The sequence below is a fragment of the Staurois parvus genome, unplaced genomic scaffold, assembly GCF_062004578.1.
Source record: "Staurois parvus isolate SC_StPar_1 unplaced genomic scaffold, SC_StPar_1.0 ptg000887l, whole genome shotgun sequence".
NCBI classification, from domain to species: Eukaryota; Metazoa; Chordata; class Amphibia; order Anura; family Ranidae; genus Staurois; species Staurois parvus.
The window spans coordinates 335,407-350,610 of NW_028318683.1; the positions used below are offsets into that span (position 1 = coordinate 335,407).

Sequence of the window (15,204 nt, forward strand, 5' to 3'; positions counted from 1 at the left end):
GGTGAAAAGGATGCGGCCGTTCCTAAATAGATACCCTGATCAGGCACCCGCCGTGCTGCTGGCGGCAAGGTTTGTTCGGAGGGTTTCCGCATCCCGTGTACTTTGACTTCGATTCCTCCTCTTAGCGCGGAACTCACGGTTGGCTTTGCAGTATGCAGAGGTGGTTTCGGCTAAGTTGCGTAAGGAAGTGGGGTTAGACCACATGGGCAGCCCGTTTTCTTTTTCTCCATTGGGGGGTTTTGCCCAAAAAGGAGCCTCATGCGTTTTGGTTAATTCCTCACCTGTCCTTCCTGACAGTGGGGTCGGTGACCGACGCCATCGATACAGAGTCAGGTGCGGTGTATTATACGTCGTTCGAGGAGGCAGTTTTCTGGGTTCGTCAGTATGGGCGCGGTGCGCTCCTGGCGTAATGGGATGTTGAGTCAGCGTTTCGGCTGTGGTGGGTACATCCGGACGGTCTTCGTGTCTTGGGTTGTCGTTGGGAGGGCTCGTTTTCCGTTGTGAAGTGCCTTCCCATGGGGTGTTTTATATCCTGCGCTTTGTTCGAGAAGTTCAGTTCGTGCATGGAGTGGATGGTGCGGGATGTCTCGGGGGTGAATGCGGTCATCCGTTATTTAGATGATTTTCTTTGTGTGGGTCCGCCAGCTTCCGGGGTATGTGCAGTTTTTGCTGGCCACTTTGCAACACATTGCACAACGTTTCGTTATTCCGCTGGTGTTGGACAAGACAGAGGGCCTGGCTTCGGTGATTACTTTCCTGGGTATTGTTTGGATTCAGGAGCTGTGGAGTGCCAGCTGCCTGAGGACAAGCTGTTGGCCTTACAAGTTGAGATTCGTGGGGTGCTGGGCAAGCGTAAGTTTCAGCTGCGGGCCTGGCAGTCGTTGTTGGGCATAGCTTACCTTCACTTACCGTATACTGCCGATGGGTTGGGTGTTCTGCCGCGATTGGCGACGGTGGCGGTACCTCCCCTTTTACATTTTATTCGCTTGACTTGGGAGCATCGGGCGGACTTGCAGATTTGGCTCACCTTTTTGGATTCCTTCAACAGGCGAGCTCTGTGGATGTCTGGCCCTGGGAGACATTTTGACCTGGATTTGTTCCCGGATGCGGCGGCTTCCGTGGGATATGGGGCCTTTTGCCAGGGTCGGTGGAGTGTGGCTCCGTGGCCTGCTTCCTGGCGGGAGGCGGGGTTTTTTTTCTTCGTATCTTGATGCTGTTGGTATTTTTTCCGGTGGTGCTGGCGGTTGCAGTGTGGGGGGAGGATTTTCGGAAGTAATGGTTCATTTTCGGTGTAACATTTTGGGGGTGGTTCAGGTCGTCAATCGGGTCTCAGCTTCTTCGCGGCCGGTGGTTGGCCTGCTTCGCCATTTCGTGTGGCGTTGCCTGCAGCTGACCATTTTTCTTCGTGCTGTGCGGCTCCCTGAGGTTGAGCACACTCTGGCTGTCGCTTTGTCTCATTTTCAGTGGGACACATTCCGAGGGTTGGCGCTGGGGGAGGAGCACCGCGGGGTTCCTTGTTCCGACTGGCTGTGGGATTTTGCCTTGGGGTCGTTGCAGGCTGGATCCGGTAGTCGGTGAGTGAGGCGACATGGTCTGCATACTCGACTTAAATGGTGTGGGACCCATCGTTGGTATGGTGTGCCCGGGAACATCCCAGTTAACCGATGTTTAACTGGAAGGTGGTGGTGCTGCACTGCGGACAGTATGGTTGTCTCCGAGCTGGTTGGTTGCGGCTGGAGGCCTAGTGGAATATGGTTGTCCGCAGGTGCATTTTGACTGGTGGGAGTGGTGGACCTGCTGCAGAGGGTCAATATTGATCCATGGGGGCCTGAGTTGGGTTTCGCTGTGTTGTAATTTTGGCATGGAAATTAGAGCGGGGGGTGTCGGTTGGTGCGTTGGATTGCCGGTTGGCTGGTTTGGCCTTCTTCTTAAGTTGCGGGGGTGTCGGGGTTTTCACGAAAGTCTTTTTGGGTTCGACAGGCCCTTCGGGGTTCCCGTAGGGCTCATCGCTGAAGGGATTCACGGTGTCCGTTGAGTTGTTAGGGTCTTGGTTTGTGCACCTGCGGTCTGTGTGTCTTTCGGGCTTCGAGGTGTTTGTTTCGGGCGGCCTTTGCGGTGGCCTTTTTGGGGCATTGCGTTTTGGTGAGATCGGTAGTCCGTCTCAATCAGTTATTGGGGGGGTTATTGGGGGATGAGGTTGTGTGCTGGGTTTACTGGGGTGGAGGTGCTCGTCCATCGGTCTGGGACGGACCGATTGGGGCGTGGTGCATGGGTGTGTTTTTTTGCTCTTCCAGCATCTCATGTGTGCCCGGTGGGTGCGGTGCCGGATTTTCTATCCTATCGTCCGGTGGGGCAGGGGTCCTTTTTTCCAGCGCGCTGAGGGGTCCTCTTATTTCACTTTCACTTTGTGTCAGTTTTCAGACGGTGTTTAAAGGCGGCTGGTTGGATGTGTCCTTGTGTGCTTCGCATTCGCTTTGGATGGGGGCTGGTACGGAAGCTGCCGGGTGGGGTTTGTTGGATATGGTTCACACGTATTGGTAGGTGGGATTCACGGAGATTTCGACTGTGCGTTCGTCCGCATCTGTTGGGGGACTGGTGGGGTCTCGTGTTCTGTTGTCATGGCCTGGGGGGAGTGTCGGTCCTGTCTGGGTAATGTATTGTCCTGGGGGCTGGATGGGTGTGCCGGGTATGTTGTGGGGTCGTGTGCTGCAGGAGGGGCAGCGTTTGAATCGACGGGATGGCCCACTGGATGTCCTGGTGCTTCCTGCGGGTGGCAACGATCTGAAGGTCGACAAGGAGGTGGGGCGCTTCTTTATCCGTAATGGGGGGCTGGTGGTCCGGCATCTGGAGGTGGATACTTGGAGGTATCTTTGGAGTGCTGGGGTACATCTGAATGCGGATGGATCGGATTTATGGTCTCTGGGTCTACAGGATGGAGTTCGGAGGGGTTTGTTTGTGGTGTGGCACGCATGGGTAAGGGCTCACCCAGCGTGCTGTGGCGGTGGTTGGTCTTTGGAGGCGGTTCTTATCTTGGAGGTACAAAATGGTGTGGGACCCATCGTTGGTATGGTGTGCCTGGGAACATTCCCAGTTAACCGAGGTTTAACTGGAAGGTGGTGGTGCTGCACTGCGGATGGTATGGTTGTCTCCGAGCTGGTTGGTTGCGGCTGGAGGCCTAGTGGAATATGGTTGTCCGCAGGTGCATTTCGGATCGTTTTGGGGGTGCCTTCAAAGACCAACGGCAACTCTTTATGTTTTCTGTTATAAGGAATGGTTGATGTGTTTAAACTTGATTTGTTAATAAAAGGCCGTGTTGGCCATTTTACTCCAAAATTGGTGTTGTGTTTTCTGTAAGTATAGTAAGTAAAGGGGATTGGTATGGAAGGGTAAAGGGTAACGGTGGTGTAGTGGGGTCTGGATGAACCTATCTCGGGTTTACTAGTCATGTGGACATGAAGTGGATGAATAAGGCTGCAGGTGATCAAGATCAAGAGTGAGGTCCAAAAAAAGAAGAAAAGGGACACAAAATATTCCCTAAAAGAAAAAAATATAATTGCTTATGCTGTTCAGGGCAAGCTGCTCAAGCAGAACCCAGAAGACCACGGCTATCACTGTACCTAGTGTTGGCTACTATAGTGATTTTCAGCATCCCCAGTGGCTCTCCAGATATAAAATATGGATAATCACATCATGTCAACCTGGAACAATGTAAGTTGGCAACAAAGATAATTCCTGGAGTTCTGCTTTTTTAGAAGAGTTTAAGTCTTCATCATTCAGGTGACTTTAAGACAACAAGATGGCTAAATATGACCCTGTTGCTAAACAATATCAATGCAGTATAAAAATGAACATGGATTTTCTTCCTAATATCATAGGAGCCTGCAAGAGGAGCAATCCACTAACCAAAAACTGCATATAGCAGTAAATACCTGGTGCAGATTTCCATTGAGATGGTTGATTTAGCCTCCAGATTCACAGCTGAAGAGAAAAAATAAAGTAGTACTAGCAACGCAATACAAAAATATTTTCAGAATGATTATAGATATAGTTTTTACATTAGCAAAAACAAATCTAATGGTAAGGAGGGAAAATATTGGGAAAAATGTATTTCAATAACTGCAAACAGTTAATACAAAAGTATTCAATACATGAATTCCTCTTCCTTCAGATTGCATGTATTCCCTTTGTAATAAGTGATATAGCGATCACAAGACCAGGAATCACTCTGGCTCACGACTGTTAGTGAGGACTGAAGATGTCGGTGGCATATTGGGTTGATTTTTTTTGTTAACATTTTTTTTTAGATAATTTATTTTTTTAATACAATTATTGCATCAGACAATCACAGTATAAAACAGAGACACACTGCCATCTGCAAGCTGCAGTGGATTCTGCAAACTGAACCCATTTTTTCTGATTGAACCCTTCATACAAAACCTCTACACCAAAGTATAATTAAAAGGACTTAATACTTACCAGGTTCTTCCTTGGCAACGGTCACATCTAGTTTAAAATTATTACATTTTTCCAGCTTCTCGATAGCTTTAGCATAATATACAACATTGACCTGCGCAAAATAACCAAAACAAAATTACTCTACAATTCAGTGCAAACTATTGCTGTCAAGAGAGACAAGTAATTGCTTTGTCAAAGGGGTATGTTGCAAAGCAGAGTGGGTAGGCAAGGCAGTGGAATGTATTTTTATTTTTACATTTTTTACTCTATGGACAAGTTGTTTGCCTTGAAATATTTCAATAGATTTAATGAACAGTAAATGAGCCATGTAGAAAAATAGCAAGCGAGCGCTATCTGAGACTACAAAAAATTAGCCCAGCTCCCTATGATGATGTGCATCGCACAAAATGCGTCAGGGGGGGCTACAGTTTCTGGACGTCTGACCACCGCTGGTGGCCATCCTGAATTGGACAGTCAGTTTTATTTTCACCATTTTCTCATATATTGATCTGTTACTCCTTAATGCAATAAACACAGTGTCTACGGTATTACGTTATGTGGTGTCCCTTATTGGGCTCTCTTCATTGAGAGTTCCCACTTGCAGAATCTGTTTAAAGGGACCCCAGACGGTGACATGCAATAAGGCTCTCGGAGTACCTACCCTAGATGAGATTGGATGGTGTATGACCCTGACCCTGTTTTGGCAGTAGATGACCACTACCTGATGAGAGAGGATAATCTCATATGCACATGTTTGACGCACTTCTGGTGAGTGCGCACTCTTTATACCCTATATCCACTGTGTGACACACCGGATTCCCGCCCCCACGCACTCTATTAGGTTCTATTGGATCCCCACGTGGGCGTTTCAGTTATTTGGGACATTTACTCATTATACTATTTTTCTATTAACATTATTACTATTTTGCACCTGACTATATTGCTACCAGGGGCGGACTGACCATTTGGAAACTTGGGCACTGCCCGAGGGCCCGGGGTCAGTAGGGGGCCCCATGAGATGCCCCTGGTACCTTTTTCATACGCTTTTTTGAGTTTGAGCAAGGACACAGGGGCCCCATGATCCCCTATTGCCCGGGGGCCCCATGAGTTGTCAGTCCGCCCCTGATTGCTACTATATTTTATGTTCATTTAACATGTTGTTTTAATATGTTTAGTTTTTTATGCATATCTAGAGCTGCACCTTTTATATGTATAAGTAAATGAGCCATCCCTGCTGCTTTGCAGGTGTCCCAGAGCAAGCAATTAGGTTAGCTGTGACACTCTCCCCATGAAAGCATGCTTGATATTGCAACTGGCAGCCTCCTCCCTTATAGGCCCTGGGGGTGTAGAGGTACTCACTCAGTCCCTTGTATCCTGCACTTTGTAGAAGACTGCTTGTTCAGGCCTTTTAGCTGTGCTAGTCTTCCATGTTGAACAGGTTGCCTCCTAGATAGGACTTGTGGTTCAGTTACCTCTGTCTAAACTTTCTCTCCTGTCCTTCTTCCTCAGCTCCAGCCTGGAGGCAGAGCTGCCCTTCCCCAGGGTCCCCTCCCAAGCCTCACGATCCTCAACACTCCATCTTCCACCTGATCACCAGATTCCTATTGCTAGCCAGGCTCTCTCATATTTAAGGGCTGACCTAGCCACCTTGCCAGACCTCCTGCCTGGGGATTGGCCAGATTCCCCTAAGTTTGCAGATCATGCCTCCTTACCTCTACCCACTAGTTTATAGACGTTTCCATGAACCTCCAGAACCAGAAGGAGGTGATAGAGGCCTGGTGTGCAGAGTCTTTCAGCCTGACCTCACACTGAACCCACAGTAAATTCAGACTCACACACCTACTATGAGTCAACAATACATTTACCTCACTTTGTCTAACACTAGAGGACACTACATGTATTTATTGCTTGTTAACAATTTTAAATATGTAAATGTGCATCATCTGGTCAAAGTTCTAAAGCTCCTCTTCCTGCTCCGGTCAATCTCTGAATACCAGTTCTTTTGAACCCTAACAAGTCACAGTATACATTCTACTCAGAGCAGTACTAGCTACTTTTTCTTAGCAACTGTGTATATTAACCATTTAACAACCAGGCTATAGCCAATTGACAGTACAGCACAGTCATATGATATCCTCCAGAACCGCGCCTCCCGCTCGCCCCCTGGGGTGCACACCTGGGCGAGCTCTGTGATTGTCGTGTCCTTTGGACACAGCTGATCACATGGCATGGTAAAGGAACAATCACAGAGTCCTTTTACCACATGATCAGCTGTGTCCAATAACACAGCTGATCACAATGTAAATACACTTGCCGGTTATTGGATGCACTTTCCTTACAGTGTGAGGAGAGAAGAGAGACGGTAATCGGAAGGTGTATTTACACATCAGAGGACATCAGTGCAGTTACAAAGCTATGTCAGTGCAGCCCCAATGGTGTCCATAAGTGCAGTCCCAACAATGTCCATCAGTGCCACCAGTCATTGTCCATCAGTGCCACCAGTCATTGTCCATCAGTGCCACCAGTAATTGTCCATTAGTAAAACCAGTCATTTTCCATCAGTGCCACCAGTCAGTGTCTATCAGTGCCCATCAGTGCTGCCAGTTAGTGATATCTATCAGTGCCCATAAGTGCCGCAAATCAGTGCAGCCTCATCAGTGCCTCCTTGTCAGTGCCCATCAATACAGCCTATCAGTGCCTATCAGTGCTACATATCACCGCCCATCAGTGCAGCCTCATCAGTGCACATCAGTGAAGGAGAAAATGTACCTGTTTGCAAAATTTTATAACAGAAACTAAGAAAAAGCAAAAAAAATAAAAAAACTCAGTGGTGAGTAAATACCACCAAAAGAAAGCTCTATATGTCTCAAAAAATGTCATATAGGTACAGTATTGCATGACCGCACAATATTCATTTAGAGTGCAACAGCACCGAAAGCTCAAAATTGGCCTGGGCAGGAAGGAGGTGAAAGTGCCCTGTAGGCAAGTGGTTAAACACAGTACCAGAGTGTCTGGGCTATATGCAAAATATTATTGCACTCTACTCTTGATAAAGGGGTCACTTGGACTTCTCAGTTTAAGTTTTTAAAAAGCCCCTTTTTTGAGGGTGCAGGGTTCCTAGGTAACTTCAGCACTGGCAAGATCAAACTTTTTGAGAGGCTAGAGTACGACCCCCATACCTCTCATTCACTGTAGGGGATGTGTCCTGAAAAATGGCATGTAATATTCAACTATACATAATTAGAACAGTTCCATTTCTTGTGATACTTATAGAAAAAAAAAAAGAATGTTGAAACTAACCGTCAAGGTACCTTTTCCTTTCCCTTTTGCAGTGACTTTAAAGTCTCCACTTGTTGTCGCCTGTAATAAAACACATTAGTTTCCTTTCAAGAATACGGTGAAACACTTATAGCAAGATCCAACTTGAATTGTTTTGTGATGAGCTCTCCCCCAAATCTGCTTGACAAATGTGGATGAAATCTATTTTTCTAGGCGGTCTGGAGAGGGGTTTTGAACCCATTTCAGGTTTTACTACACTAGGGAGACTTATTTTTCTGATCATCATTTTCACTAAGAACAAAATTGAGGGAAAATCCAGAATTCTGAGTTGTCATCAGAACAGGAGGTAAGAGAAAACCTTCCAGTAGGTACAATCGGACATTAACTGCAATGACAATTATCTAGGAGGAGCCTTACTTCGCTTCAGAAAATGAAAGGAACACAGATGGCAAAAAATCCAAAAAATGGACAGGGTTTCTGACCTTTTTACTCAATCCAAAATGAAAAAAAAAAAAGTTTGGGCTGGCTTTAAAGACACTTTAAACAAACTTTTATCATTAGGGCCAGATTGCAGTAGAGCCAACATCTTATGTGGCTTAGGGTGGCAGATAGCCATCCTCTTCACGCTGTTGGCTGCCGGTAAAGCATTTATTTGTATAGTAGGTGGTTGTAGACTGGCAACTTGCCTTCCAGTAAAATCCAGCCAAATCTCCAATGGTGCAGCCCTTTTGTTGGTGGTCTTGTGTAATGTGTACTGAGTCAAAGTGTCTCCTTGAAGACAAATTAGTTTTTAGGATACTGAGCATAGATATCCAGCAATAGCCAGGGTAACCACATTGGTATGCTGCACTTAGGGCTCGTTCACAGTTGACTGTTTTACCAACGCTTGCCATATGCCCCTATAGCATTTGGCAAGCGTTGGTCCGGCGTTTGAGGAGCGGTTTTTAACGTTCCGCAAACGCCGCATGCGCGGTTTAGCGGTGGTTGCTAGACGTTTGCAGAGCGTTAAAAATGCCCCACAAACGCCTATAATGAAGTTTAAATAGTATTACCGCTCTGCAAACGCCCAACAACCGCGCCGCAAACACCGGCCGGGCGTTTGCTGAGTGGCACCATAGACAAGAATAGGAGGCTTCAACGCCTCCTGACTCCACCAGAAGCGTCCGTTTTGCCGCGCCGCGATGCTACCGCTCCCGTTAGAACAGCACCATGTCCTGCAATGGGCAGAATTGTCCGAGGCATTTGGGAAGCTGTAAAAACACTTCCCAAACGCCTGTCTGATGCCTGCACACAAGTGTGAACGTAGCCTTAAGGAAGCTGAGACCTGACCGAGTATGATTAAAGTAAGATTTATTAGGAATAAAGCAGAAACCCATCCAACACCAGCAAACACTATGCAAGCAAAAGTGAAAATAAATGTGACAGTGAAGGAACTGACTGAATACCTTACAAGCCACCTAACTATAAAACAATATATGTACAAATGGAGGGGAACACGCATAAACAGGGTAAGTCAGGAGATGAGGGGAGCAACCATGAAGATGGATCAGGAAGGGGACCAGAACTGGGATCAGGAACAAGGGGAGAAGAAATAGGGTACCAGGGTACAAGATACTGGAACAGGATCAAGGTTGGAATCACAGTCAAGAGCAGGAGCAGAAGCAGGATTAGGACCAAAACATTAATAAACAGGCATGTACTGTAGCTCACAGGCAAAACACTGGGGCTTATATACCTTCCCAGCAGCCAGTATCAGGCAGAAACTGATTACAGGGATCTGCTGGGTACTAGGAGATTCCTGCTGATGGTCACCAAAACTACACCCTTTAGCTCTGGGAACCACAGTGCCACCAGTTCCTGACATTAGTCATAGAGTTATGGTCAGGTTACCCTACGAGTACTACTGTTAAACTTTGGTCTGGGCATCTAGACATCAATGGCCTCAGGTACAGTTACCGACATGGGGAGTTAGGAAGGCTCTTTGCCAATGACAATACAAACTGTGATAATGTCATTTTTTAGTAGAGAGGAGACTGTTTAGAACTATTAATTTGGGGAATTTTTCTGTGGCAGAAATTCTATCCCTTTTCACTCTATCCACAAATAAATGCTTTCCCTGTAAAGTAGATGGAAAGACAACATGTTAACAATGGAATAAATGGCAATGAAAAAGTTTAAGTATTCTTTTAGATGGTAACACAACCCACATACAGTATATGTATACCAGCTTCTGTGTTTTGCTGTTTGCTTGGAATTCAGTTTTAACTTATCCAGTGTTCCTCATGATTTATAATCTCCAAATCCAGGGTCAGGATACTGATTTCAAATGAATTTAATGTCCTTGGAAGAGGCCATTCAGTCCCCATTGATGTCACTGGATCATCAAATTAATTCTCACCTGATCTGTGCGAGCCACCAAGAGATTCTGAACATTGATTTTCTGAGTTACACTGTCTGTTTTGCCAGGGAGCTTGTATGTGACATCCATGTTTATATCTCCTTTATTTGGCACATCTATATGAAACTGGGCAAGGGCCTGGAACATCATGATGGTTGCCTGAAAAAAAGCCATTAGACACTAGAGTATAGAGAAATTATCATAGTTTTAGGTCCATTTATATTTATTTAGTTTTATACATTTTCAGACTGTTGTTTTATACCCGCTTTACTTTACGTATTTATACATTTCTTACCTGATACTTGAATTCAGTGCATCATTTCCAGTGGCTAAAAAATTTAGTTTTAGACTCTGCCTCCTCTTCACTAAATGCTCTCAAATTTGAATTTCTCCCTGCATTGATGGTTGGAAACCTCTTGCTGTTATTCAGCAGCTCCTTTCACATTGGTGAATTGCCCCAGTTCTGAATGAGAAACACTTTCAGGGTTTCTATTCAAACCTGTTCACAGATCCCAAGCAAAATGGAGGAGTTTGGCCCATTGTGGACCTGAAAGCTCTCAACTTATTTCTATGAGTTCAAAATTTATGCATAGAATCTGTCAGGTTGGTCATTGTCCCTTCCTCCTCGGGGATGTTCTGGCCTGAGTGGACATCACAAATGCTTCCACTCATGGTCCTATTTTTTTCTGCTCATCAATACTATCTGTGTTTTTCTGTGGGAGACCAACATTAATAATTTATCACCCTTCCCTTTGGCCTGTCCATGGCACCCCTGGTCTTCACCAAGATGCTTACACCTGTCCTACCTCTGCTTTTGCCCTACATCAAACTTTTGTAATCTGTGCTTTCTTTCCCCTGGTGTATTAGCTCTGAGCTCAGTGTTTGAGAGCTCACTCCTTTGATATAGAAGGTGAACAATAACAGCTAGGTGTCTCTTACCAACATCCTTTTCAATATCCTAAAAGTTTACCAGTCAGGTTTCATGAGGTACGCAAATGGCCTACACCTATAGCCAGGACATTATTCAACTTTGGTCAAAATTGCACAGTTTGTTTTTATCTGTAAATATCCCTTATCTACATAGGCATTTTTTTTGTAAAGCTGAACTAACCCATAGAAGACTAAAGATCTTGTGTCCTGTACTGTACTCCAAAGAATGGATTTTACTGACAAGTCAAAAATCCTATTTATATGGGAAATCTGTGCTAATCGAATAGATTTGACAGCTGACATCACATAAGACAGATAACTGGCATATAAAAAAGGAGAGGTCAGCAGTATCAGCTCCCATTACTTATCACCACTGGTTTCCTTTAAGCTGAAAACATATTTAAAAAGATCTTACCTGAAGTTCCCTGCAAGAAAAGAGCCTTTATACTCACCATTCTGGTGGCTCAAGTCTTCTACTTCCCATTCAGCTCAGCAGCTCCCTTAAGGCTCTTCAGTAATAAAGACTTCCAGGATTGTCAAATGCATGTGCCCCCCCCTTTTTAAAGATATGTTTATATAATACTTTTCCTTATATTTTGTATACCTAGCACTTAAGGTAGATGCGAGTTACGTACTTGAGTTGATCCATAAAAATCTCCAAAAAATCTTTGTTCCGTCAACCACTGGGCTAATGGTGAGGCCTTCTTATGCTCCCCCTTCTTCAAAAGTGTGAGGAGAGCATAGGATGTTGACTCAATTGTTATTTCTCTGTAGCCTTCTTCATTCCAATGGTTGCTATCTGAAAAGATAATGTTTGACAATTTTGCTTAAAATAATGATCAGTACCTTGAACTCCACTGCAATGGTCACTGCAGTGACCATTGTGCTCTGCCAGCAGGGAAGGAAGAAACACAATAGTGCTGCAGGAGGGTTTCCCTTATCAACACCAACTTTTTTGATGGGGGAATTGAGCAATTTTCTTTCCTGAAGCCGGTGGCTTGCTTGAAAGTCAGCAAATAAGTACATGTGGCATAAGCAGAATAGGCAACTCCATTATGAAGGGCAAGAATGAGCCATACCTAGCTTAGAGTATTGCAACAATGTGCAAAAAAGCTTATATGTCCAGCCTATAAATCAGTAATGAGCATCTTTCTTGGTATACAGGCCTAAAGTGTGGCCCCTGACATCAACAAGGGGTCTCTCATTACATTAGGTGAATGTAATACTACATAAAACTACCAAAGACTAGATTTACAACAGCATATGGTCAAAAGACTATGGACATGCAACAGGAGATGGTCAGAGACTATGGGCATGCTACAAGATGTGGTCAAAGACTATAAATATGCAACAGAAGATGGTCAAAGACATTGACCATGCAACAAGAGTGGTTGGAGACTGGGTTCATAGACTGGAAACACACTACATAAGAATGCTATAGATCACTGCTACTACATCTCCTTTACAAATCAATGCAGTTGATTAAATAAAGGCAAATAGACTGTGCACTTTGCAATTGCAGTTGCGTTCTGGAATGGCATTTTCTCCAGAGCTTAGTAAAGTTGGTAAAGCTCTGCCGACTTCCATCATCCAATCATGTGCAAACCTAAAATACAGGGTTTTTTTATTTTATTTTCATTTGATTGGGTATTCTTTGCAAAGAGAAGCTTCACCGATTGCAATGTGCAGAGTCTATTTGACTTTAGTAAATCCACGCCAATGGGATGGATTTACTAAAGGCAAATAGACTATGCACTTTGGAAGTGCAGTTGAACTCTGCAAGGGAAGTTGCTCCAGAGCTTAATAAATGAGGGGAAGCTCTGCTGACTTTCATCATCCAATCCTGTGCAAGCAAAAATGCTTTTTTTTTTTTTTTCCTTGCATGTAATTGGGTATTCTTTGAAAAGTAAAACTTCATCTTGTTTACTAAGCTGTGGAGAAACTACACTTGCAAGATGCACAGTCTTGTACAGGTGTCGGCAACCCGCGGCTCCAGAGCCGCATGCGGCTCTTTTTCACCTTTGCTGCGGCTCCGGAGCACACTGCCCACCAGGTGACAGGCAATAGGGTTGCTGTAGCTCAGTGGTCGGCAAGCCGCGGCTCTTTACACATTTTAATGCGGCTCTGCTGTGTGCCGAGCGCCCGCTCCCCTCCCTCCTCTCGGGCGGCCGCCCCAAAAGTCAGGACTCTGCAGCTAGCCCAGCAATGGGCAAACTACGGCCCGGCGGACCTTTTAATCCGGCCCGCGGAGCGTGGCAAACATTGGCTGTCAGGATGTAGGCGGGGCAGCGTGACGAACTCCTCTCCTCTCACAGTCCGCCCTGAAGACCGGAACGGCGCGGGAACACGGCGAGAGGAACGCGCGGAGCAAAGGTAAGTGAATTGACACAATATGGGGAATGAATTACTATAGGGGGGATGAATTACTATAGGGGGATGAATTACTATATGGGGGATGAATTACTATGGGGGATGAACTACTATGGGGGATGAATTACTATGGGGGATGAATTACTATATGGGGGATGAATTACTATGGGGGATGAATTGCTATGGGGGATGAATTACTATATGGGGGATGAATTACTATATGGGGGATGAATTACTATATGGGGGATGAATTACTATGGGGGATGAATTACTATATGGGGGATGTATTACTATGGGGGATGAATTACTATGGGGGATGAATTACTATATGGGGAATGAATTACTATAGGGGGGATGAATTACTATAGGGGGGATGAATTACTATAGGGGGGATGAATTACTATATGGGGGATGAATTACTATATGGGGGATGAATTACTATATGGGGGATGAATTACTAGGGGGGATGAATTACTATATGGGGATGAATTACTATGGGGGATGAATTACTATATGGGGGATGAATTACTATGGGGGATGAATTACTATATGGGGGGTGAATTACTATGGGGGATGAATTACTATATGGGGGATGAATTACTATGGGGGATGAATTACTATGGGGGATGAATTACTATGGGGGATGAATTACTATATGGGGGATGAATTACTATATGGGGGATGAATTACTATGGGGGATGAATTACTATATGGGGGATGTATTTTCAGTTTTAAAAATGTGGCTCTCAAAATAAATTTCAATCGTGGTTTTGGCGAGATTTGGCTCAGTTGAAAAAAAAGGTTGCCCACCACTGACCTATGGCTATGATTGTGATTATGACGATACACTGTGGCCCTGATTAACCCTTTGCTTACTGGGCCCTTAAACCCCCTTCATGACCAGAGCGCTTTTTGCAATATATGCAGTGCCGGATTTGTTTTAAATGTTGCAATGGTTTTGCGGCTCCCAGTCTTTTTTTCCCTCTCGAAAACGGGTCCAAGTGGCTCTTTATGTCTTAAAGGTTGCAGACCCCTGGTCTAGTAAATCCACCCCAATAAGTTCCAAAGGACTAAATGAAGGTTGGGCACCAGGGCTGTAGATTTTTGAATTTCTATTGATGGATGTGGCCTTAAGGTGTGGAGAAGCTGCCTCTATACGTCTGCTGCCCATAGTCCCTAGCCTGTCGGTGTGGGTACCTTACCTGTAGAGGCTGACATCAGTTTATTTATGTCCTGTAGATTTCCTGCTTTGGCCAGAGCATAAGAAGTGATGGCAATGGAATATGGTTTTTGGAGAGATTGATATTGCTGGCTTATATATGAAGAAGCTTTATCAATGCTGGTTTGTAGATTCTGGGGACCAAAGAAAACATTTTTTTTTAAGAAAAATTGCATACATTGATGAGAGTTGTTTATATAGTAAATCAGTACATGTCATTTAAAGAATATCCACAGTCATTACTTAAATGGTGAATGTAGATTCAAATGCAGATCTTGTACTATGGGTCCCAAGTTGGGGGCACTCTAGGGTGGGCAGTGCAAATGGAAGAGAGGATTTTATCCTCCATGACCATGGCCTCTATAGTCTACACTGATTTTAGTGCACTTTAATTGCAAAGTGATGGTACTTACATTGACATATCCAGTACAAATGGTCACACTATCCAAGAGAGCAATAAGGACAAAGGATGTGAGTGCAGAATCCTTTTCGGCAGAACTTTTCTCTAAACCACCCTGGGCATAATGAAGAGAAAACACGTTAGCACAGATGA

The 15,204-nt window shown here is 44.9% G+C and overlaps 1 protein-coding gene across 1 annotated transcript in view; it reads right to left on the bottom strand.

The window, feature by feature from the left end:
* LOC149442412 (A.superbus venom factor 1-like) overlaps nt 1–15,204 on the bottom strand; it is a 209,546-nt gene that overhangs the window by 25,607 nt on the left and 168,735 nt on the right. The window contains exons 28-34 of the mRNA XM_089656128.1: nt 15,065–15,166; nt 14,635–14,785; nt 11,698–11,861; nt 10,133–10,291; nt 7,756–7,815; nt 4,477–4,567; nt 3,930–3,978 (exon numbers count right to left, since the gene is read on the bottom strand). Coding sequence (XP_089512254.1) covers nt 3,930–3,978; nt 4,477–4,567; nt 7,756–7,815; nt 10,133–10,291; nt 11,698–11,861; nt 14,635–14,785; nt 15,065–15,166 — 776 coding nt within the window. The remainder of the gene's footprint in view (nt 1–3,929; nt 3,979–4,476; nt 4,568–7,755; nt 7,816–10,132; nt 10,292–11,697; nt 11,862–14,634; nt 14,786–15,064; nt 15,167–15,204) is intronic.